We start from the raw sequence: 26,811 nt of genomic DNA, 5'->3' as shown, positions 1-26,811 counted from the left end.
CATTTCCCATGTAAGAAAGGTAGTGTTAAGAACAGATGATAGAGCCTTAAGAGGGAAAATTCCTCACTTTGCTCCTTACTCTGTTCCTGATTTTGGAAAGTAATATGTTGATTTTGGAAAGTAATATGTACACAGTATGATAACATTTTGCTGTTTTCTACTTTCCAACAGTTTAGCCCTAACAATTTTTGATGTAAAAATAAGCGGAGAACTGTACAGAGATGATTCTCAATATTTCTTTTTTATATAACAGCACTCTGATGCTCATTTTTCGATGAAAGTGAGACTACAATCCTTCCTATTATTTTTGAGATACCTGCCAAGAGGGAATTCATAAATGTGAAACTGAAGAACATGAAGCTGGTGATCTATCTATCTGTAACTCATTTTCTTCATGCTACACTTTCCCTTTGCCCTAGTTTATGCAGTGCTCCAGATACCCTTTGTATCATCCTTCCTTCCTAAAACCATATACAGTATAAGCTGATAACTAATTCAAGACTTTCTGTGAGTGAACTTGTCAAGAGCAAGTACACCTTCCTACACTTCACCATGGAGGAAGGCAGAAACTAACAAGACATGAGGGTCTTCATCACTTAGGCCAAAAAGATCACTTTGCTTGGGGCAAGACTAAGAAACGAAAAATGGTTTTTTCATGCCTTGATAGTAATCTGCCACCAATGGTAAGTATTCTGCCACCAAAGGTAAGTATTCCACAACCAAAGGTAAGGACAGTGTTAAATCCAATACTATAAACCCTTTGGGAAGCCTCCCAGCATTAAGCACAGTAATGGCAGGTAAGGGGTCACCTTCAACTCAGGATTTAGTGGTTGGACCAGACAGCTTCATCAAGTAGAAAAACAACTCCCAATCCCCTAACATCAGGAATAAGAGTGCTGAATAGCCTTAGATGCTCCAGTGCTTCGCTTATAAGCCTAAATTTTATGATCTAATCCAATTCTGACAATGGGGAGGAAAAACAGACAAAGAGGTCTACCCTCACCTAAACCAGAGTGCTCTGCTTTAGTGAAGGAAGAGAAAGATGCTCATTTCCACCAAGGACGCACAACTGCACTACCAGAGTACTCAAAAACCAGTATCCCATCTTAATGAAAAAGTCCCTTCAGCAAAAGTAACAGACGGTAAGGAATCACTAACGCAGAGAGAGGAACAAAGACAAGTAGGTTTATAAGCAGTTTACTCGACTGTCTCCATGACTCAAGACAGCAGGCATATGGTAAGCAGTATAAGTTGGCTAAGCGACTAGCATCACAATCAGATGATCCCCACACGTGAGTTTTGTATTCCCACCCTCAAATGGGTAAAAAAAAAAAAAAAATATTCTCATTTTAACACAATGCCATGCCATATACTATTCAAAATGATATTGCTCCATCTAGCATTGAGGAGGGGGAAAACCTATTTTTTTTTCTATGCCCTGAGGTCATACCGTACGTGAAAATGATACTTTGCTGGATATTTCCGAGTCTGATTCATTTTAGACCTTAAGAAAGAAGTGATGAAAGCATTTCGAATCGTCCTTCCGGGTCCGAGCTACCATTCCTTGGCTCGGGCTAATTGAACTCTCCTAAGCCAATCAGTGACAGCCACCAAGTGACGCCATATTAAGCTCCATTCCCTTATACATACTTCCCTCACAGTCACACTGATTAGGTTTGACGTCGGCTGGAGCACAGCACAACTCAAGAGTGTAGTGCACTGCGCCTCTCGGGAATCTCCATTCATCCTTGAGGATTTTTTCTGTTTCATTACGACAGCGAATATAAATAGACCGAGATGAAGAATTCTCATGAAGCGGGTGTAAGAAATTATGGTTAAAACAACACGAGCATTCCTGATGCAACGGAAGCCTGCTCGGTGTACATTCAAGTTGCAGAGGACTCCAGGACAGGAGTAGATTCTTCCAATAAACGACGTAGAACCAGACCCTCGGTGACAAGTACAATGAAGCATTATTTGAGTAAGTAGAATTTATGATATTAATGTTTTTATGCTCGGTGTCACGAATTGATCTGGTGCCTAAAAGAAATTAAAACTAACATACTAGGGAGTCAACATATCACATGGTTCGAGAAGAAACTCATTTTCGTACTGGCAGTAATATATTCACTTGGAATATCGATTTACTAAAACGATTGCTTTCATTAGTTTTCCTCAACGATGACTGGTAATGGTAAATATGCAGTAAGTTATGGTGCAACATGTGGGTACTTCGTTTATATCATATGTTTGGACTATAATCATTAAAGTCCAAGTAACAATACTGCATTCAAATGTGCTAAGTTATTTTCCTAGACCTTTGGCACCTCTACTGGACCAGGATTAATATCTTTATAATATTGTTGTCCTTGTTTTGATTTAACTGTTTGCTGTACCTTATTTGTATTGTGTTGTACATTACAAGAGGAAGACGAAAAAGATCAGTTGTGTTTTGATGATGGAACAATGTTTGAATAGGTTCCCTCGCCCTCACAACCCCCCCCCCCCCACTTCCTATTTATACAAAAATTATTGTTTGGTGGAATAGTGTTTTGGAACATTGCTTTCCTTCGTTATTTTGTGGGGTGATAGTTCTTAAATTCCACTGGGTGTATTGGGTCTGCTGTTCCCCCACACCACCGTCGTGCGTGAGAGCCCCAAGTGGAAGAGTTACGTTGGAAGTGTGGTTTCCACACTAGTGATTCGACCCTGAGTTGTGTAGGGGAGAGCGGGGTTGGTGGTTGAATCATTTTTTGGGTTTTCTTTCATGGCAGCTGCCAGAGACCCCCCTAATACTTGTGAAGAGTGATTATAGCTGCTTCCAAATAAGTCATAAAAGGTCCATACACTGCAATATATGGATAAGGTCTTATAAATCATCAGACGTGGCATATATCCAAACTAATTATGAACCAAAGATTTCATATTTGAAAATTTAAAACAAATTCTAAACGATATATCTAAGAAATTAAGGATGATAAAAAAAAAGTTCCATCCATTCACTCCAAAGATCTAGGCCCAATCTGCAACGGGGTTAGTTGAAGTAGCTGATGTAACAACCCCAGCGGGCCGTCAGGGTGTTTTGGTCAAAATCTAGCAGGTGGTAGTTCCTGTCACATAACCATGCTGATCTACTCCCCATCTCTCTACTTCAAAAATGATGCATAGATAATACACGAATTCGTATGATCACTGACTGAAAATTAATGAAAATGAGCCAAGGTTACAAATTGGTCTTAAATATGTGAATATTTGGATAAATGCACGGGGAGGTGTTTGATTCAGGTGATTTTTTTGGTAGCAGCTGGATGATGTAATGTAGTTGCAAGGCCTGTTATCAAATTTAGTCCACTTCTTTAAAACTGGCACAGCATCGACTGATTAAACCAACTTCGCGTTTCATTATAACTATGCACAGGCGTTAACTGGTTAGACTTCTTTTTCTCGATTGTCCCATTGACCTCTATTAATATTTGGTGCGCAAACTACTAATTTTTGGAAGTGGAAGGAGGTGTGTACCATAATTTACTAAGGGACGGACCTGTTCGTATGAATAAATTATCCGAGTTGTTCCAGACAGGGCGAAAGGAATCCGTTAAACAGCTTTCTCCCGGGGTACCTCTGGCTGTGGTGTACGCCCATTGTGTTTGATATCGTTCTTGCTCCCTTTACTGGGATGGTTAAACGATGGTTGGGGAGGAGTGTAACTAGCTTTATCTTGGTGTGGTTGTTGGGTTACATCTCTGTACGGAGTCTACATGTCCCTGCTATTGGAAATAACACAGCCCTGGGCTGCAGAACCCTTTAGCAAGAGGTCCTAGATACCAGGAGTCTTTCTTCCAGTTCCTGGGGTAATTATAATAATATGTATAAGAAAAATCCTTGCCCGTGTTTATTTCTTTTTATCTCTGCACTTAGTCCGTGAGCTAAATTATATATACTTCTTTGTTGAATATCAGTCTGATTCACTTTAGACCTTCAAGTAATGCCATAATGCTGTTCCCACTTCGTTGAAACCACTGCTTCTCTCTAATGATTCGGACTCTCCTCAGCCCATCATTGCAACCATTATGTGTCGCCTAACTAGACTGCTCCAGCTACAACATCCTCCTTCACACTTGGGTTCGCGACCAACACACACATCTACTCGGATGTTCTAACTCTGCGCCGCAACCCGTCACCATGCACTGTAGCCGCGAGTTTTTTTTTCTGAGTGTGTATGAGTGTAAGAACTGGTTGTATCATATAATTTTTGTACTATTGTATTTAAAAAGCTAATACTGAAAAAAAAATTAGGTTAAAGTGTTGACAGGATGGAATCTGACATGTACCCATCCTCCTCCCGACTCCCTCTCTCTCATAGTTTTATGTACGTAATTAATTGCGTCGAGTGGCTCGTATTATGGAGGATTGTTTTACTTCGTTATTTTGCGTTGTAAAGGTTCGTCGGTTGGGTTAGGTTTGTTTTGCACTCGTTGTTCCTCCTAGTCTCCTGTTTCTGTCGCTTAATCATGAGCAGTGTTGGCTTGCATTTGAAGTCTAGTTTCGTGACAGACTTATAAGTGTATGGGCCCCATATTAGATAGTTGGGACTAGACCTGCATCGTGTTAGCGACCCTGGTTCTACCCAGGAGTGGGCGTTAACCGGTCACGCTGCTTTGCTCTAGGTCTCGTCTCGTTGACTTTGGTTGACGTTCGATGGGTAAATACCCCACATAATTTTGGGGCTAGGAGGAGGAGCTTTGGTACCGTACTTTTTTTTTTTTATGAACGAAAATCATCCGGTCTAGTCACGGTGGGACGAGTTCATTTTTGGCCATAGGCAGCCCCATATCTCGACCAAAGTACATTGTTAAAGTGGAGAGCAGACCTGCCCCCTGGAACTGAGTATCCAATAAACTATTTCTAGCAGATCGAAAGCGTTTCCGTTAACAGGTTTAGACAGATGAGCTTTCTTCCGGGAACCTCTGTGGTGTATGTCCCTGTGTTTGTTCGCCACATATGGTCGAGATCGTCTTAACTCCCTTTACTGGACTGGTCAAGTTTAGCCTCTGTGGGGTTAGCTGTAACGGTTAGAACTAGATTTTTCTAGGCTTGGTCACTACCCTCTTTGTGGACGTACCGGTACGTTCATATTCAATCTGTTTGTTCTGTAAGTTTTGTGCGCGTCCGGTGTTCAATACCTCTAAAAATCACAAAGTAGCTACCCCCCCCCCCCCCCCGTAGGATCAAGCCATATCCTTAAAGTCCTTAAGGACACGAGACGGGAACGGACTGTTAAGTTGTTTAAACCCATCTAGTTAGGTTTCTGGCATAAAGGCTTTCATCCCCTCCTGTGGATGGCTGTTGCTCTAGAGCCGCTAATTTTGATGTAGCCCCTTGGTACACAAACATACCTGGACGATTTAGTGCGTTTAGTGAACCATGAACATCTTACAGAAGCAAGATATCATTTATCCCTGAATCATCGTTGGGGATTAGTGGATATATATATATATATATATATATATATATATATATATATATATATATATATATATATATATATATATATATAAAACTATGTATTACATCCTATCGCCGTCTCCCGCGTTAGCGAAGTAGCGCAAGGAAACAGACTAAAGAATGGCCCAACCCACCCAAATACACATATATACATACACGCCCACATACGCACATATACATACCTATACATTTCAACGTATACATAAATATACATACACAGACATTTACATATATACACATGTACATATTCATACTTGCTGCCCTCATCCATCCGTCGCCACCCCACACATATGGTGACTGAGTTTGGTAAAGTGTGTGAAAGAAGAAAGCCGAGAGTACATGTGAATAAGAGCAAGGTTATTAGGTTCAGTAGCATTGAGGGACAAGTCAATTAGGAGGTAAGTTTGAATGGAGAAAAACTGAAGGAAGTGAAGTGGTTTAGATATCTGGGAGTGGATTTAGCAGTGGATGGAACCATGGAAGCGGAAGTGAGTCACAGGGTGGGGGAGGGGGCGAAGGTTCTGGGAGCACTGAAGAATGTATGGAAGGCGAGAACGTTATTTCGGAGAGCAAAAATGGGTATGTTTGAAGGAATAGTGGTTCCAACAACGTTATATGTTTGCGAGGCGTGGGCTATGGATAATGTTGTGCGGAGGACGGTGGATGTGCTGGAAATGAGATGTTTGAGGACAATATGTGGTGTGAGATGGTTTGATTGAGTAAGTAATAATAGGGTAAGAGAGATGTGTGGTAATAAAAAGGGTGTGGTTGAGAGAGCAGAAGAGGATGTTTTCAATTGGTTTGGTCACATGGAGAGAATGAGTGAGGAAAGATTGACCAAAAGGATATATGTGTCAGAGGTGGAGGGAACGAGGAGAAGTGGGAGACCAAATTGGAGGTGGAAAGATGGAGTGAAAAAGATTTTGAGTGATCGGGGCCTGAACATGCAGGAGGGTGAAAGGCGTGCAAGGAATAGAGTGAGTTGGAACGATGTGGTATACCGGGGTCGATGTGCTGTAAATGGATTGAACCAGGGCATGTGAAGTGTCTGGGGTAAACCATGGAAAGTTCTGTGGGGCCTGGATGTGGAAAGGGAGCTGTGGTTTCGGTGCATTATTACATGACAGCTAGAGACTGAGTGTGAACGAATGTGGCCTTTGTTGTCTTTTCCTAGCGCTACCTCGCGCACATTTGGGGGGAGGGGGTTGTTTATATATATATATATATATATATATATATATATATGGTGAAATCGTACTTCAGTAGTTCATACAATTTCATTCAATGTAACTTTTCAATACATGTGGCACATGTTTTGTGGAGACAATCCACCTAATCAAGTGCCAATACTTAAAAAGTTATTTAAATCCCAACATCACACTTGATTCCCATCGTCAAACACCAATCTTTATAGACCAAGCACTGTCTGCTTTGTCTGGCCATAACCGTTGTAAGGGAGATTGATTAAGGTGGGTCGATTAGCATCCCAGAACCTTGAAATCCCCCTCAGTGAGAAATATATCAACATGGATCAAAATGAGAATTACTGGCTCAACCTGGCCTTTACACTAGAGCACATAGCATGAGGAAGGTGGCCTCTACCTTGGCCTTTCTCAGGAATCTTCCCTTTGCAAAAATCACAAAAGATGGGCTCTGATGTTCTTACACCTTTTTGAAACAGTACTTTAGTTTAGATGTGAATTTTCCCTGTGTGGCCTTAGGAATTCCTCCTGAAGTCGGTTTTCAGTTCTCTACTAAATCATCAATGAAAGTAATTAAAATGTAGCTCTAGTTAGTAGCTTCCTGAAAAACCTTTTCACTAAGCTTCCTTCTTCAATGGGTATACTTTCATTTACCTCAGACTGATAACAGAGGAATCAACTTTAGGTTTTGAGTTTCACAAAATCTTTTATCTCCAAGAGAGTGTGTGAGAGCAGATTTTTCTTTCTTCTTTAAACCCTCCCCAGCCATACTGTTTTACTGAAAAATCTTCTCTCGGCCATTTCATGGTTGCTGTGGGTTGGCACCAAGACCTGTGATCTAGTGTGAGGGAGATATGTTCTAGTATATGTACCACCCAGTGACCATCATTGACTGGCTGAGGCAAGTCCAAATCATTTGAGCTGAGAAATTGGCCCTGCCAATCAGTGGTTTGGTCCAGGAAAAGAAAGTCAAAATACAGCTTTCTTCAATATGTGAGGGTGTGCACCGAATCTACCCCAGATATTTCCCAAGGAGTACCTCTCACTCTACTTACAGACACCTCTTACATAATACAGTTTACATGCACTGTTTAGCTGTTTATTTCTTTTCTGTTACTATGTTATTTTATGAGTCTTCATGCACCTCTTAAACGTAAATGTATAAGGCAGCAGAATTAAGTTTAAACAACAATTATAATTTGAAAAACAAAGGAAAATTTGCCGGTAATGACCTTGTATAGAACACAGCCTTTAGCAATATAGAGTAAAAAAGTTGGGAAGATTATTGCATTTGCTGAGATATGGTCCATTATCTTCACATACAATTAACAGCAACTCAGATGTCGAGAACAATTCTTAAATGCCAATCTTCAAACCTACTGGTAGTGTTCAGAAGCACCTTACCTTGTAACTGAGAAGTTGAAGCATGGTACCAGTGATATAGCCTTTTTATAAGGGAAAAATGTGGAGCTAACATGTAGAAAGGGTTTAGCTGTTCAGAATTGTTACATAGTCAATATGGGATGAGATCATTACAAAAGAGGAAATGTCCCTGGTACTGAGAGGGGTTTGGGAGTTTGCCTATCAACAAATTGAAAGAAAATAAGTAGTATACTACTGAAGCCATACAAAACCCCTAAGACATAATCAGTACATATTGCAGAGGTGATGATCATATTCAAGATGGGTAACTGCCATCCTAATTTATATAAATATCATGCTACAAGCTTTACATGAAAAGACTAACAGAAAGGTTTAAAGAAAAATAATTGTCTTAATATGGCAGTACCAAAATTTATTACTGAATTCCCAAAATATGATGCAGTAATATTATGTAATATTCTATATAACCAAACAGGATTAATTTACAATAAAGAGCATGCAATATTCAATGGTGCCTGCATATTCACAAATGGGGAGGGTTACCATATTGTACATGATTACACTGAGGTTTCTAATGCTTTGCACAATCTGAGAATCAATGTTCTTTTCAATAATTTCTTGTACAACAGACTCTAAACTGCAAATAACATGAATGCAAATTACAAAAAATTCATCCTCCCCAGCTACTTCTTAACATACAGTGTTGATTTTTTCATCAACTGCTAACAGACAAGTGAGTGGGATTTAGGAAAATATCTTAAATTTTGAAAATAATACCCGTTTCCAAGTTTTGAAACTGAATGCTTACTTTATTTCACACTTTTGAGACAGTGAGTTGTAAATTCTATCTCAATACTTGACAGTGTTATGGCTGTTTCTACAGGAATTACACAATTTTGTTTCATTCAAAGAAAATCCATGCATATGCTATTTCTTCATGATAACCATACATAAAAAAATATTATACACTCTTATTCTACACATTCTTCCACCATCGGTGTGTACTTTTTTCCAATACTTTTAAAATGATATACACTCTTGAAAGCTTCAAACTTTAACTAATTAACAAATTTATCTTAAGTATTATATAAACAAGAGGTATTCAGTAAACAAGACTTAAGGCATCATTTTCCTCCCATAAAATCAACCCACAATATCAATAAGGCATTTATCATTCATCAAATGTGGGACCACACTGCATGAAAGATATACTGTACTGTACAAATGAACAATTTTCAAAATACTAAAATTTCTTTTCAGGCAATGGGCTTTCAAGATGTAGGTATAGTTCTCCATGCGAGGTTACTCTAATTTCATCTTAAGTTACGTAAGTATTATAACATATCATAATATACAAATGACTTGTCTAAGAACGTGTAAAAAAGAGATTCGGGAAAAATCGTAACCCTTCACTGGATTCATCCCTCACTGCTTCTGCACAACGTTCTGCCTGTAAAAGTCTTTCCTGAGCTAAGAGAAGAGGCATACCACATTCCCTTGCCAGGTCTCCAGCTGATACTCCATCAAACTCACGACCTTTCAATACTTCAACTGTTGCTTGCACTACCTTCTCCTGATCAAGTCCAGCTGTCTGAACCACCTGAACACCAGATTCAAATGTATGAAGATTTAGTGGAAAACCTAATTTCTTCATCACCTGACAAGCATGCATGACATCCTCTGGAGATAAAAGCTGAAGTCCTCTAGCACGATTAATACGACAGTAGACCTCTGAAAGAAGCATTACACCACCTGCTTCTTTCACAGGGTCTTCTAAAGCCTGGAAAATTTCTTTGGCAAGGTGATGATGGTATTCTGTTGCTGACCCATAAGTTTCTCGTGTAACTGGGTCATCAATGCCAAGACTAAGGAGGTATGACCTGAACTGTGTAGTATCATCTGATGATACTTCTCCAGAATGTTCTTTGATTTTGTTTGAGATACTTTTAGAGAGAGATACCATGTCCTTAGCAAGGCTCATAAGATTCTTGAGATCTTCAAAGGCACGACTTATGTTCTGATTTGTCTCCTCTTGTTTTGCTTGAATGGCACGTTCAATACCCAGGATCCCTGTATGGATTGTCTTTCCTTTAGATTGCTTTCCATGGCTGGATGGAAGTGATGGCACTGCCACCTTTTCCCACTCACGATCCCCAATAGCCTTCTGTAATGCTTGATGAAAGCAGCTACATCCACCTTGCCTAAATGACAATTTTATGTAAGAACTAAAACTAGAAGCAACAGGACCTGCTGGTTGACTGGATGGCTGAGCCAAGTGAAGAACTAGCTTTGGACTTGAAGTAAAACCACCTGCTTCCTCCTCCACTAGCACGACCAGACTAAGATGTAACCCTAGTGAAGATGATTGACTTTCATGCCGCCACAGCAGTCGTTGACCTGTTAATGTCAGACGTCCATCATCATAGCCAGTTCTCTTCTCACCATCATACAATCGGATTCCATTCGCTGTTGTACTAACTGCTTCACCTGATGTCAGACTTGAGTCACACCAATACCATCGATCCATAGTCAAGTTTCTGACAACATTCACTTCCTCGTCTTTTAAAGAAAAATAATATGAATGCCCCACAGTGCCTTTACCAAAATAATCCAGAAATGACAACCCTCCTGACAAACGGCTCTCCTGCCGCCTCCTGAAAAAGGAAGAAAAATAAATCAGAATTTGCTACTCATGATTCAACAAATGGATGCCACTTAAGCTGAAGTGGCAGGAAGCCGTTAGTCATTCTATCAATTAAAGAACATGAAACTAACTCAGTGGACCCAAAATAATAAACTGATCACAGTTCCAATAAAAAATTTATCTATCAATATATCTACCATCACTAGCTATATTCCTAACTCCCCAAAGTGGATGAAGTCCATAAAATCTCTTGGATCACTCAAATACATCCTCACCCCTGGCACAATGTGTTAAAACATAACCTTCTACACTTATGTAAGAGCTTCTTGCTTTTCTCATTACACACCAAGCTGATTCATCAAGAATGCCAAACATCATTTACATCACCTCTATACATAAAATGCTTCCACTGCATTCAATCCCAACTCCTCAAAAAATCACTTGCACAAATAAATAGAGGCATTTTTCCATCTCCTCTATGGTCTACCTCTCCTTGTACTCTCAGTTAAACTATACTATTATATATCTTCCTGACCAACCTATCATCTACTATACATTCTTCAAGACCATAACATCCTAAATTTCATTTATCAATTTGTTTATCTAAAGGTTTCTTAACACCACACATCTTCATTCCATTTATCCTTCTAATTCCATGTATACTAAGTAAGTTACCCATTTCTACTGCTCCTAATTTCTTACTTATCATGGCCTATATACACATGGGTTTCATTTTCATTTATAAGTGCTGGAATAAGTATCACCATTCAAGCTTCTTGCACTTGCTTAGATTTATATTTTTTAATTCAGCACAGCTTCTAGAGCCACTTTCAATCTCTAATTCCCTTACATGACTCCAATCTCAACTTTTTTCATTGAAAATACCTTAACATAATCAGTTTCCAGTGATATTACACTCTGACCTCCCATCCCTTTCAAAACTCGCATCTTACTTTTACCCACATTCACTCTCTGCATCATATTCCTTCATACTATACATTAATCAAAGCTCAGTCACCTAAGTGTGAGATCTCTTCTATACACCCCTTTTTCTTTCAACATCTAACTTTTTCTTCACCAATAAGGGGTTAGTTCACTTGTCCTTTCATAACAATCACTATCATACTTCATAACTTACCAACTATGCCAAGACAACTTATTCCTCTATAATTCTTGCCATCACTTTCACTCCCTCTACCTTAATACAAGGAAAACTGCAAGAATTTTGTCAGGTGCAATATCTCGGGCACTCTGTAAAGTGCATAAACGCTTTTCCATACTTCTGTAAACACTATAGATTCACTAGCCAGCAGTCTTTTTCCATTTTCAATCTCGACTTTTCAATCATCCAATTAGATTCAGCATTTTTACATTTTACGGCTGTTTGGTACTACTGTTCACAAGACTGATAACATCATCCTTAAAACAATAAGAGGAATTTACATATACCTCTATACAAGCTTGGCAAAGTTGGTCAGCATCTGACTAGGCCCTTTTGTTAATTAATGATTTTTTCACCCCTACTATTGAGCTAGTTAAAATCATAGCTCTTCAAGGCATTTTTTGCTTTCTCTGGGTAAACTTGATACATAATCAGATTAAACATGAAATCATGCTCCATCAATGGTAATATAGATATCTGCTAGTATTTCATCTTCAAAACAAAAGTATTATGAATGGTAAATATTACACTCACTAAGGTAAAAAATTACTATAAGGGAACCGCTTTACAAGTCGCAGTAACCTTGAACATTAACAATCCAGCCCCCTCCCCAAACACATGCACATCTACACACACACACAAAGAAAAATAATTTGGCTTAGCCATTATCACTTCAAATATATATGTTGTATAAAAGTTTCTATGCAAAAACGGAAAATTTCATCAAGTGGGAAAAGAGACTGATAAACAGAAATAGACAGATGCATTCCCCTACATATTTTTAAACATAATCCGATCAAAGTGAGATTATCATCATAATTAAATAACTATACTGTAAGCATTCAGTGTCTTCACTGTGATAGTTGCATCATAGACATGAAGGGTCTTGGGATATGCTAAAGAGTCTTTGGATATGTGGAAATGGTGTTTATATGGTTGTATTGATGGGTGATGTCCAGAGTGTAAGCAAGACAATTTAACTTGTGTTTGTCTAAGGAGTATAGTTTCTGATAGGTGTATGTCTGGATGGTTGGAGTTCAACCAAGTTGAGAGGTTGAGTGTTTAGGGATTGTTAGGTTATTTCAGTGTACACTGTACGAGTTTTGTCAGCATTATATACGTTAGGGGAGGGCAGATGTGTGTGGAGGTGTGGATTGTGCAGTGGCAGTATTGTTAACCAATGAGGTTAGGAGGTGGTGCTACTCTGGTAAGCTCCAAATTGCCAAGTTTTGAATTTCAGTATACTCTAGTTTTCTAGAGTATCCAAGTCTCACCCCACCTCATGGTAACCTCGTTATTACACCCTTTGGGGTAGGACTAAAGAGGGAGGCATTGCCAAACTCCTTCAGGGCAATAGTAGTAATAGTTTTCCTTTTAAATACAAACACTTGAGATGCGCTAAGTTTTTAGTTTTTTGCGACAATTTGGGAGCCTCGCTGCCTCTGGGTAACACTGAAATGGAGTTGCCCTTTACCAATGGCATTTCAAAGATGAAGCAAAAGGCTATGAAGCCTGTTATGCCAAGAGACAAGCGATTAAGGATGATGGCTGAGATGACTGATGAAAGTTTTTAAAAGTATGGAGCTTGAGAAGTTGAAAAGTTATAGCTTGGATGTGCTTGGGGACTGAGTTAAAGCATATCCTTGGGGAGGGTGCATGTAGTGAAAATGGAAATGATGAATGCAAGCCATGGCACAGCATGGAAGGAGGAGCAGTATGGATGGAAATTAATCAAAATTATCAGGTATGAGGGAAAGAAGGATGTGCAATTCTGCTATCACTGGGAGTGTGGGAGGGTGCTACAGATCATGGTTGGAATACATCGAGAATAGTGTGAGTGAAAGGAAAGATTGTTATTGTGAAGTATGCATATGTGTATCTGTGCCTGTGAATATGAAGACTGTGCAAGGTAAGGATGAAATGAAGCATTTCGAGAGAAATTTGAATGACTATACATGGTTTTGAGAACAAGAGAAACATGGTTGTGATGGGTGGTACGTATGCGAAAATTGGATGTGATGAAACTGGCGGGATAGTTGGTAAATGGGGAGTACCTGGAGTAGAGGAGAATGTAAGTTATTTTGTGGATGTCTGTGCTGAGAGGGGGTTTTCATTCCATGCAAACACCTCTTTTCAGCACATGAATATCCAGTTATACATGGATGAGAAATGATGAAAGACAATATATTCATTCAGGCCCAGTTGAAGTAAAATATACTTGTGATGTAACAGTTTTTAACTGAAAACTATTAAAAAAAAAAGTATCATCTAGCTCCTTCCCCTTCCTATCATGTACGGATTTCAACCTAACAAAACTATTATAATATATCACAGGGTTACACAGAATTTGGTGCCTGAGATATTAGACTTGTTCTTTTGGTAAATTATGGTTGCTGATTCTAAATATGCCGTCAGTTTTTCTCAATCGGCTCTGGTTATCGAGATATACCCCTAATTGCTATCCATACAACCGATTGGGAACAAGGATTGATGACAACAAATCATTAATTGTTGCCTTTTTGATAAAAAAAAAAAAAAATGGCTTCATACAAGTAGAATTTGTTTATTTATCAGTAAATTACATCCACAGAATCAGATAATGGTGAAACAAACATAGACAGTTATATATCATTGATACAATTTTCATTTACTCGATCTCATTGTTTCAAAGACTTCTTGCAGTAAGCTGCCCTAGGACAGTTACATAGAATGGCCTAGCAGTAATCTACCATCATATGGGTATCCCAGTGTCCCCGGTATCTTTCTTCTATGGTTCTTAAATCTTGGTGGAATCGTTCGCCCTGTTCCTCACTTAGGTCACCAAGATTGGGAAATGATCCAAGTGGCTGTGTAGGTAATGCATTTTGAGGCTCGTTTTACAGCCAAGTTGACAGAAAGAAGAGAACATGTTCTCCACTAGTTCAGAAGAGTTATCTGCTTTATGGTTCCCAAGAAAATTCCTTACAACCAGAGTGAACAAAGACCATGCATCTGCCTCAGCATTGGTCACTGAATCTTGGAAATGTGGGTCTTTCATTAGTTCCCTGATTTGCGGCCCATTGAAAATACCTGCCTTCAGCTTCTCCATGCTCAGCACTGGAACTTTTCTGCACATGAAGTCAAAGCAGTCCCCCTTCTTTGTTCAAAGCCTTTATAAACTGTTTCATTAAACCTAGTTTCATGTGCAGTGGTGGTAAAATGATCTTATCTCTGTCAACCAAGGGCTCCGTGATTACGTTCTTTTCTCCAACCACCATGTTTTCTCTTAAAGGCCACTGTTTTCTCACCCAGAGAAAGATAAAACAGGGATACTTAGTGTATCCACTCTGCTGACCCAGGAGAAAAGTCGCCATCTTAAGATCCACATAAATTAGCCACTGGTGTTTGTGGTATGAAATCTTCTGTAAGACCAGGGCGATTGTTTCCTGCTGTTCAGCCATGTTAGTTGAGTGACCAATTGGGAATTATCCATATTTGTTGCCATTGTGTAAAAGCACACATTTTAAGCTCTGCTTAGAACTATCTATGCTCATGAGGTATATTTATTGAAAAGTGCTTTATCTCAAAAACTAGAGCAGCTACAAGGAAATGAAGGTCATATTCTTATTCAGTAGCATAAATATACCTACACTCATGTCTAAAATCTGAAGCACCAAAATATTTTTTTAAATTTGTTCCCCTGATTATCCATGTATAAGTCAACCCCAATTTCCTGCCTAAAAAGTTGATATCAAAAACTCAAACTATACATAAGTTTGGTATTAAAAACTCAAACTATACATAAGTATATATATATTTCAATTTTAAACAAAAAGTTTCCAGGGCTTAAAATTATCGTGAAGTATTACCTGAAATTTTTGCTACTTTACTGAGGTCATTTGCTTGAAAACCTTGGTATTAGGACTATTTTTCATGATGAACACAAAACAGGGTCCGAAATATTGTTCTGGGGTGGTCATTAAATTCTCTAATAAAGTCTTAATTACAATACAATGATCTTTAGCTTAACATTTAGTATCTGACAGCTCAACGATACAGTATGAGATATTTTCTTAGATTATTTAAAATATATTAGTGTTTAATTGTAATAATTCAAGAATAAAACAAAAACTGAACTACTGCTTGTAATTTTCCTATTTTGCCGAGTTCAATATATTTGCTTGAAAGCCTCAGCATGAGGACTATTTTTCATGCTGAATAAGAATCTGGATTTAAAATACTGTTTTGCAGGACACTATGTTCTGAAACTGTCTTTAAATGATCACATTTTAATGATGTTTTGCTTCACATCGTGAATATCTGTTAGCTCTCGGAATCATTGAGAAATTCTCCATGATTCTTTCAAGTATAGAGGCATTTCATTAAGCAATATTTCAATTCTGAAGTGAACATTTTTTGAGCTAAAAATTACACAGACCTATTACCTGCAATTATCAGATTTTCTTGAAGACCTCAGTAGTAGTATTATTTTGCACACTGAATAAATTCTCTGGTGGAAATGTTGTTTTGGGGTTAATTAAGGTCAGTAATTATGTCTATAAATGATTACATTTAATGATTATTTGCTTTGTATTTACCAAGTATTTCTCAGCTCAGGGAAACATGATAAGATTTCTTAATTGTTATATTTTGGTTTTATTCATCTATTTTTCTTTTTTTGGGGGGGAGCAGCTGTAAAATATCCTGAAGTATTACCTGCAATTTTTGCTATTTTTGAAGTTAACAGCTTTGCTTGAAAACCTCAGTGTAAGGAGTACTTTTCATGTTTGGGGGGAGGTCATAAAGTCCTGTAATTAAGTTTTAAATGATTACATTATAATGACAAGATTCTGAGAAAAGCCCATTTAGCTGGCCTCACATTGGTAGCCCTGCTTTCATAATGAAACATAACAATTGCTAAAGACATTTCCTGTCATTTACCATAATAAGTACTATACTGGCTTCATAATTTGATGGAAATAACTTCAAAAAGGGACTACCATTTTTAATAGGAAGTATGCCTCACAATAATGCTTACCAACCCTACTGAGACAACACAAGTTGTGCTGATCATTTTGAAATTCAATGAACCCATCTGGGAAGATAGTTTTTTTTTTTTTTACCAATTATACCACCTTAGCTACTCTCCTATTACCTTACCAATCAGATCTCTGTACTTCTTTAAGTAAGATGACCAGTTTTGGTTACATGAATGTTATTCTTACATTCACCAGAAGACAATTTGCCTCTTACACAGTTCTCCTAATGAGTAACTCTTGTACCAAATAAGGCTCAATGTAAACCCCTATGTTTCTCCATAAACAGATTCAAGTACTTCATTTCCTGATCATCAACAATCATACTGAGGCCTTCTTTTGCTCTGTCCCATAACTCATTACCTTGCACTCATGTGGACAGAATTTCATCATCATTTATCTGGCATACTTTGAAGTTTGTACTAGTGCCCCTGTGGGATTATGCATTCACTGTCAATCTTTATCCTTTCATGACCTTGGTATTTACCTGTAAACATGCTCAGATACATATGCAGCCCATCAAACAGGTAATTTACATAAATGAAGAATAGCAGTGTGTCCAAGACAGCCTTGCAGCATGTCACTTATAACCCCAACCTACTTTGTGATGCATTTATTAACTATGTTCATTGCACCCTTCCAGTTAGGTAATCTTCTAAAAGGTGGAGTCTACCCCTTATTCCTGCCTGTAGTTCTACAGCTAAAGCTTCAGTATCAACCTCTGATTGGTACAGTGTTGAAGAAAACAGTCAAACCATCACAGTATTATTATACTGATGATTTCACTTTTTTTCTTGATTTGCAGAATCCTGATACCATGTCCCAAAATTCAAATTCTATCAGTGCACCCAAAAATAAGTGTTTTCTAATGACAAGTATCATATGGAAGACCATTCTGAATTCTGCCTTCAGTTGCAGTTACTTTATAATGCAACACATGGGACTGATAGCAAAGGAGAAGAGACCCTTATCCAAGGAAATGAAAAAAAAAATGGGGGTAGGTTGTTAATTTTCAAGTTAGCCTCCCCAGATGGTTATTTCAACATAGTTTCTCATTAAAAAGTAAAAGAATTTATATAATAAAAGAAATAAAAGTAAAGAATATATACACTTTATATGACCTCAGTATAGCCCTTAAATATATGCAGAGATCCCCCAGAAGAGTAATGGAGAAGGCTGTGTGTCAGCCATTGTTACAATCTGAGGCATTACTAAGTTGGCACCTACTTGCACGTGTATGGGAAATGAGGGAGGTGGCACATAGTAACCATAAAAGTCATAATGTTGACAGGCAATAAAAAAATATAAAAAAAGACTGCAAAGATTAGTTCTACTATTATGAACACAAATGCTCCCAGGACAGTCAGCTGTGTAGGCCTCTCAGTGTTTATGGGTTGTTAACCCTATATTATCTCTGACTGCATTATCATTCAATAGGGAATACATCATAAAATCATGCTCTGAAACAGTTATTATGTTCTCAAAGCACTTTATAAGTACAGAACAAAATCACTCGATATCCAAAGCTATCAGAGATGCAGACCTAAACTTGAGTTTTGAAAAGAGAATTACCAGAAAGAAGTCAAATAGTAGTAGTTTTGTGGTCTTTGTTGAACATGTATGAATTTCTTGCTCTGTAGAAAAGCAGGGACTTGAGTGGGTTTTCATTAGTATACTATATCTCGCCTACATATCTATCTATACCTCTGATGCCCATTCCCTCAAGCAACTCCCCTCAATAGGGTGGCTACAGCAAAAGTCTCCACTTATCCTATTCCTTATATGCCACCCTTGCATACACCATTCCATGCATTTTGCATACACCATTCCATGCATTCTCCCCACATTTCTCTCCCTCCAGTATTCTTTAACTTTATTTCCTCAAATCACAAGTGCTCGCTCTTCCTCTCACACCAACTTTAATTTGTACTATTATATACCCTCCTTTTAAAACTCCCAGTCTTGTATTCTTTCTACATGCCCAAACCAATACATTTCACCCACTCTATCACTCCACAATTCATTCCCTTTGCATTTCCTGTCATACTAAATCTCATGCACATCCCCACACTACTTTCTTCATTTCATTTGGTCATACTACATGCTCCTCTCAAAAAAGCTCATTTCCTCAGCCTGGATTCTTGACCACTGCGGCTCATCTCGCGTCTTTGTTTTGACTGAACATGTAAGAGTCAGGAGGACTATGCTGCCTGCCCCTTACTTCTTTCTTCACTTCCATAATTACATCTCTATACCCTTCATTATTCTATTAAGGGAGTCAATGGCTCATCCCCATACTACTCTATCCTTCCATATCACCATATGTAACCAAGACTGTTCTCAAATACTTACACTCTGTCACCTCTTCATCCTTCTCCCCCACTATCTATAACACAGCTAAATAACCTTTCTTCTCTCACTCTACAAGGCTTTGCAAAACATATACTTTCACTATTTACTTTTCAAACCATTCTTTACTTTTACTTGAACTTATCTTCAATCACCTATACTTAAATGCATCATAAAACACACTTACAACCTTCTGCAACTAATCTTCCAACAGTAGACACTAAATACAAAGGAGGATTAAGGAGCGGGAAAAATTAGGGAAGAATAATACGTAATGTGAAGCATAACATAACTTTAAAAAACAACGTAATATCTATTCTGGAATGCTAACCATGAAATGTGTGGTATATCATTAGCTAATGTGGTAAGTCTTTTCAGGTTCTGCATCAAAACTAGCTTTATGATATTGCTGTTTACATTTTTGGTACCTTACATAGCATAGGGAGCATTATATTTTACTGAACAATATCAAATAAGGAAATAATGGTTATGTAAACAGGAGAAAATACAGTACAAGATTAATGTAAAACTTCTTGTGGGTAATGCACTTGTAAAATAACATCAGACTTAAAAACCTCATGCAGCAGCCAAAATGACAATAAAAATATACAAACATTATTTTCATCAGCTTATGGGAAACAGATGGCTGATCATTGTCTTTCCTGACAATGAACACCACACTAGTAATGCATTTTCATGTGTGATTAGTATATTTCAACTAAAATATTGAACATAACATCAAATTTCACAGCTTGGCAAGGTAGATTTATGTAGGCTATATTTTTTAAAGTGTATTACCCTTCCTTACTGTAACCCCTGAACTCCTCGATTAAGTTCCTTAAATAGCCATTTCCCAAAGCTAGTTTCTTCATTGAGAAGCTTAAATAGGCTTAATCATTAATTTTCCTCACTTCAGAGGACTTGCACCTTTGTTTTTGTATCAAGTGGATGGCACCAGCCATCATAAAGTTCAAAGGGAAAACAGAGGGACAGGCATGCTATTTAGTCCTAAGAAATGTATGAAATAACATTGCTAAAGTACTGGAAAGTCCAATGGTATTCGAGTATTTCTGGGCAAAAAAATTACGTATTATCTTTTTTTTCTTTTAAGTCATTATAAAATGTTTATGAATGATCAGGTCTTTCAGCATACAAAATGTGTCCCATAAGTATAAACATAGGCAGCCATCCTCACTAGCTATTTATCAAAGTCTTTGTCCAGCTTCAATATTTCCTCATCTGTATAGTTACAGTTTGTAACAAAAATAAAGTAAATATGGTTCGTCTTGATGCATGTAACATTGTGCTGGCCACAAGCTCTAACACAGGGTCACTTGGTGCTTTGTAGAGATTATAAAGAGCTTTAATGTTTGTAAATTAAGTTACAGCCTTGATAAAGCACCAAAAGGATGTTTACCTGCAGTAATTTAGAGTGGCTTTTGCATACATTCCAAGCAAATATCTACAAGACTACACAGGCATCCTTCTTGTGTTCTATTTAATGTACTGTGACAGAAGTGGTATAAATCAATTACAATATAGAATGTTATGTACAGAGGATAGAGGAGAGTTTTACCCCACGATTTCCCTCGGCTTCAAAGTCCTGACCATGATTATATGGTCTTCCCCATGAGAGGGTATGAGGAGTTACAGGAAAAAAAGGGTGTAAGTGAGCAGGGAATCCATTGGTACCACTTTTAACAAAATCCATAAACCACTAAACATTACCTTACATAGCCCCATTTTCCTTTAAATATATATATCAATCATTACTAATGCCGCACCTGATATCATTCAATTAGCTTCAAATAATTTTCCACTCCTGTTACTGAATATCCTGCACATTATCCTAACACTGCCAATCAACATCATTCAGTATCCAATGGAGTTTTTACGCATGGGTAAACTGATAAACACAAAATTTCTCAATATTTTCGATTTCAATGCATGAGTAATAAGTAAACAGGTAAATTAATGCGGAAATGCAGGCAGCCTTATTGTTTCCTAAGAGGCCGAGAGAACAATGTTTTCCCTTAGCCCGGAGATATTACAGCCCGAGCAACATAATGGTAAATGAATGGTTAGGTAATTGGGATAGGTTAGGGTGAGCTGGGTTAGTCTTCCCTTTGTATTTGTATTCAAAACCCTGAAGTGGCCCTTAGGTCACTCAGTGGTCGGGAGATGAAGTTGTGACACTGCAATTCCATCTAGGATGAATATCCTTATCAAACTATTTGTCCTTTATTCTCTATGTCAATATTGCATTCAAAATCCAGGTAGGTACTCTGTACAGCAACTATGTAGTTTTAGATTGTCAGGGTGGTCATGCATTTATCATGGATGATGTACATGGGTTGCGGGAATCGTTCCATCAATGTATTATAATGAAAACCCGTAGACTACTGGGCCACCTAACTCGCCCTACCTCCTTGGCTTCTCACGTCGGTATGGTAGAGTTACTTAACCCATCATGACTACATTCCAACTTGAACATCACTTATCACGGCTGAAATTACCCTCTTAAACTATATTCCTGCCATTACAAGGAAATGACGATGCAGACTTACCGTGGTTAGGTGGTTCACATGCCAGTAGGTGAGGACTTTGGTGATATTCCTTGTACGGTACTTGAACTAGTGACTGTGTGAGGAATTGTTGGTGCCAATATAGAAAACGAAGAAAATTTTTTGTTTTAGCAGAAACTCTGGTAATTTTGACATTGCATTCAATCTTGTCTGGTTATGAACAAACACGCAAACCAGGCACTTCGTCATCCCCGTATTATCATGTACCAATAGGTGTTATTCTAAGCCTGGTTTCAGCCACAAACATAGTAACTATTTTGCTTTTTTATCAAGGAATATGGTCAGAAATAGAAGTGTTAAGGCAAATCCATGAGACTACTACGTGATTATTTGCGATTTAAGGTGTTCAAACAGGAAAAATGCCAAATCATTATGAAATCACTTGTACTAACATAATGTCAAAAGCACCTTTACGGCAGTTTGTGATATTAGTAATGGTATGACATTTCTTGTGACAATTCCTGGCCCAAAATATCATGATAACTTTGTTAGTTGACGGGTTGGAAATGGGAGGCATGAGGGAACAAGGCTCTGATAATGCAGGTTATATCTGGTGTGCACTCGGGCTTGCAGAGAAGAATTCTAAATAAAAATTCCAAGTCTGCATTTATTGTATGTATCAAACTTCCGCCAGTGGCATTAGCTTCTTTGAAACCTTTGACCACAACCTACTCCTTTCTACTTCCACGTCCTTAGAGGATGTTTCGATAAAAAGAAAATCTCTAAGAAAGTGAAAATGCTCAAGTGTACATGCATGACATGATGGAGTTCCCGCCTCGGTGTAGTTACTACCATTGATGAAGGTTTGAAGGGTTTAATGGAAACCTTTAGTTTAAAGGACCCTCGTGAAGGACGCACTAAATCAGTCAGCATTAGATCGGTTGCTGTCTGCCTCCCGTAGCTCATTTTGTGGTATACATCGATGTGTCATCTTGCATCAATTCTAAGAAACGCATAACGTCCATCGTTTCCTTTTAGAAGTTCAGCGGGGGACTCAAATACGCGATCAGCTTGGCCCTCTTGTGGTAGGAAGGGGAGAGACCTGATCAAGCATTACAGGTGACAGCGCTCAAACACTGCTCTGGATATCTCCAATGAACAAAACAAAACAAAAACAAAAATAAAATGGCTAACGAAAAAGCTTCATACACTGGCCTGCCATCAAGGAAGGTTTACTGTGAATAATTGGAAATCGCTGACAATTCCACCAAGAATGAAGATTAGCACCCCTCGTGACAGACCATGAGATATCTGGCTCCTATAACAGAAGAGAGCCACATAGATCAAAGAGATGCTGCTTTTGACGCCACAGCTCAAAGGCTTACCAGCATATACGACAACCTCGCAGCCATACCTCTGGAATGGTTCCAGGTACCATATTGCTGCCTTTGGATTTGCCTGGAGAAGAGTATCTGCTCATGGGCGATCAATGATACCATTAATAGGCACATGTCCAGGTTTCGGTCAGGGAGGGAGAGGACAATGAAGAGCTCGGTAAGATAATGATGAAACTCTCGAAACAAGAGTAGTATGTTCAGTTGATCGCTAATATTACCCAAAGTCTTCATAAAATTGAACACATCTGTTGCATGAGTCTAGCGACCATTTTTGAATGAAAGTAAATCTATGATATTTAATAACAAAGCGGTTGATGAATATGATTAAAAGTTTTGTTCGCATATTAGAATGCCTTTGCGGAGAATATTTTGGTATTAAAAACACAGGCTGGTGATTTATGAAATTGGTGAAACACACTTGTTTCACTGGTCACCAGTTTACATCACTGAAACAGCTGACATTCATGTACATTTCCTATTCTTAGGAACTAGAAGAGGCAGATTAGTATTAACAATAAATCATATCGTCAGTATCAGTTATTGCATATTATGTAACTCAAGGAGGATGGAGATTGATTTGTGCCGGTAACCCCGGCAAAATCTTGCGCACCCGATGCTCATCCTGTGAGCGGTAGAATAAATGGATTATAGGGGCAACAAAAGTTAGACTCGAGTTGATATTACATGTTACAATTCATGATAGGTATTTCATTACATACTTTACATAGTTTTACTAGATGAAAGACGTGGTTACAAACTTAACATTTCCGGTATCTTGATATTAATAATGTATTGTGTGACATTTCTTGCTGGGTTTGTTAGATCTGTCCCTTAATGCCTCTATTTTTCACATTCTAAGACAGTGTTCTAGTTTGTGTCCAAATCTTTGACCACGAACTTTACAATTCACATGACTAACATCTCCAGTTATGCCAAAGAGCCAATAGTACTTATAGCCTAGCCTTAACGAGCAGTTACATCATATAATCTGCTGATCTTATTACTTTCTCCATTTACATGTTTTTCTTTACACATTTCACTGATGGAAAATGTTTCTCCTTGTGCTTATCTGAATTCGTCTTTATGCTTCAAAGAGGTTAGTTAGTTCCTTATTACAGTTTTGAGGCCTCTAATTGATAACCCAATGTTGTTTTCAATATCACTATTATAATATGCAAGTTTAGCTAAAGCATCAGCTCACGATGGCCTATATGAAAAGGAATCCATGATAATTCTATTTGAATCCCTTGAGCAATAATGTCAGAGTATTTGTCTGGCTTCAGAGAACAGCATGTTACATTCTGATCTCAGGGTGTTGAAGATAAAGCATCAGAGATAATTACATTGTCTGTGGTATTGATTTTTACATGCTCAAGAGCGATAAGTATGGCAAACAATTCAGTTTGTAGAGTAGATGCCCAATTGTTTATTCTAACATCCTTATCTAATCTATTACAATTGAGCTGGGTCACAATGGCAGAGTGCCTGCCCTTCCAGTGGCAGAGTCGCGAGAACCGTCAGTATAGATGATGCACTGGGCTATGTTATTGTCAGTCTGGAGTTTCTGTTTATGTTCAAGAACAATGGTTTTGGCTGTGTTGAATGTAAAGATTATAAGTAATTCGATTCTTGGATGGATAAGTAGGTGTAGTGACGTCAAAGGGAGTTATCTGCCAGGGAAGTAGGAAATGCTGCTGCTTCCTAATCTTATATAAATTATGAACTCCAAACATTGTCGTGTGTTGGCTGTCAAGTGGATTCATTTAGATTCACTAGTGCCATGGCATATATGGTTTGATAATTCTTTGGAGACAGCACTATCTGGATCACCATGCAGAAGTTTCATTCCTATCATAAGACTGATTTCAATTATTCTGTCGTCAGTGTTGGGTATACAAAGTTCTTTCTGCATGTTGAGAACTTTAATGGACTTCAGATAGCCAAGTATGATTCTTAAGGCTTCATTTTGCATTTCTTTCAAGTTTGTTGTGTGGCACCAGAATTAGTGCGTGGTAATCTAATAGGGACCTAATATAAGCTAAGTACATTATTTTAACAAATCTGGTATTTGCACCATAATTAAGGTTGTACCGTGCAACAGCTCTAAGAGCTCTGAGTCTGTCCATTGTCGATTTAGTTTTGGCACAGTATCTGTAGCACAAGGGACTGAGACACCAAGATATTCAAAAGAGGAAATACAGTCAATCGGGTTTTCACCAACTGTCAACTTGGATGGTCCGCTTTTGCCATTGCCAATTCGTTTATTGAAGATCCTCGTTTTATCTAGAAACGATGAAGTAAGGCTTTCACATTCACAGGCTGTGTGTATGCAGTTAATAATAGTTTGCATTTCACGATATATTTTGGTATGTACAAGAATATCATCAGTATAACTACTAGTGATATTTCTGGGACACTGTGGAATCGATTTCAGTAATGCATTGATTAGTGCACTGAACAAAGTGGGGCTAAGTACTCCACCTTGAGGAGTGCCAAGTAGAATGTCTTTAAACTTAACGCTTGTAGTCTTGAAACAACACAGCTGACTTTCCATCAGAGAGAACCAAGTATCCAGTGTAGGAGCCGGCCACCTATATCCATTTCTGCTAACTCGTATTGCCTACTGGCAATATCAAATGCAGTTTTTATATAAAGAAAAGTGGTGTACTTATGCACTCTCTCCCCATGAACTGTTAGGAAAGTAGTGATACAGTTGTGGACACCTTTGCTATCGGTAACCATTAATATTTGGTGACATGTTCTTTGATTCTGTTGAGCACCATCCTCAAAAGTTTTGCACGAACAACTCGTCACGGAGATGGAGCAGAATTCATTAGGTTGATTGTGTTTAGGTATAGGTACACTTAAGCTGTTGGTCCATGAGGAGGGTAGATGACCCGTGGCATAACTCATTATACACCTTTGATAATGGATTACCAGGTACACGTCTTAGAGCTGCATCAAAGTCAAACTCGGTGAATAGCTTATTACATTAATTACGTTGCTTAGTTAGCATGAATTGGGTAAGATCTTCTCGTTCTTTGGATTTGTTGTACAAAATATCCCAATTCTCAGGTGGCAGTATGTTATACCTAGAAGTATGAGCCCATTTCGAGATTATTTTTCTTTCCAGTGATTCTTTTAATACCCTTCCAGGTTGGGCTTAAAGGGGTGTGTTTTGATTTAGTTCACTGACACACTGTTCTGTCATTTTGTCTGGGCTCAGTCATTCTTTCCCTCGTTGCTGCAAGAGATGCTTGAAATGGTTTTAGTATTTTAGGATGTTTTAAGTATAACCTTTACCTATTTGCCTTGCTGTAAATATGCGCTGTTTCAGCTTGGGGTCATTATGGTAATGATGTGGCCCATCATGAGGTGCATTTTTTCTATTCTGAAGTTAGCTCGCTTAGCTTAAAGTTGTTTATGGAAGTTTCAAACTGACATTAAAGCTTGTACATTTGTGGGTTCATAATCTTTGTACCACTCGGAGATATAATCTATGAACCTATTTTGATGTTCTTGTTTCACTGTTAATCTTTTACTTTTCAGTCTTACACCAGGTAATTTGACATTAGCTATATGTATGGTAAGCATTATTGGCGAGTGGTCAGACATAAGATCAACAATAT

The 26,811-nt window shown here is 38.1% G+C and overlaps 3 protein-coding genes across 6 annotated transcripts in view; 1 reads left to right on the top strand and 2 right to left on the bottom strand.

Annotated features, from left to right (window-relative positions):
- BORCS7 (BLOC-1 related complex subunit 7) overlaps positions 1-22,041 on the bottom strand; it is a 39,687-nt gene extending 17,646 nt beyond the window's left edge. Inside the window, exon 1 of the mRNA XM_071663500.1 lies at positions 21,828-22,041. The gene's annotated coding sequence lies outside the window, so the exon portion shown is untranslated. The remainder of the gene's footprint in view (positions 1-21,827) is intronic.
- The window catches only part of LOC139749505 (BTB/POZ domain-containing protein 6-like), a 39,641-nt gene continuing 14,486 nt past the window's right edge, over positions 1,657-26,811 (top strand). For 2 of the 4 annotated variants that reach the window (XM_071663465.1, XM_071663447.1), the window contains exon 1: positions 1,657-1,981. The gene's annotated coding sequence lies outside the window, so the exon portion shown is untranslated. The remainder of the gene's footprint in view (positions 1,982-26,811) is intronic. The other 2 variants (XM_071663473.1, XM_071663456.1) reach the window with 1 other exon arrangement.
- Vps36 (vacuolar protein sorting 36) lies at positions 8,477-21,707 on the bottom strand. The gene is made up of 2 exons (XM_071663487.1): positions 21,686-21,707; positions 8,477-10,744 (listed from the first exon to the last, which is right to left on the bottom strand). Exon 2 carries the CDS (start codon positions 10,615-10,617, stop codon positions 9,457-9,459), a length of 1,161 nt encoding a protein of 386 aa, XP_071519588.1. The 5' UTR covers positions 10,618-10,744; positions 21,686-21,707; the 3' UTR covers positions 8,477-9,456.

Source organism: Panulirus ornatus, chromosome 1 (assembly GCF_036320965.1).
Source record: "Panulirus ornatus isolate Po-2019 chromosome 1, ASM3632096v1, whole genome shotgun sequence".
In the NCBI taxonomy this organism is placed as follows: domain Eukaryota; kingdom Metazoa; phylum Arthropoda; class Malacostraca; order Decapoda; family Palinuridae; genus Panulirus; species Panulirus ornatus.
This window is presented reverse-complemented; position numbering and strand designations above follow the sequence as displayed.

Coding starts and splice junctions, on each gene's coding strand:
- Vps36 (XM_071663487.1), bottom strand. CDS start 10,617: ATGGATCGATGGTATTGGTGTGACTCAAGTCTGACATCAGGTGAAGCA.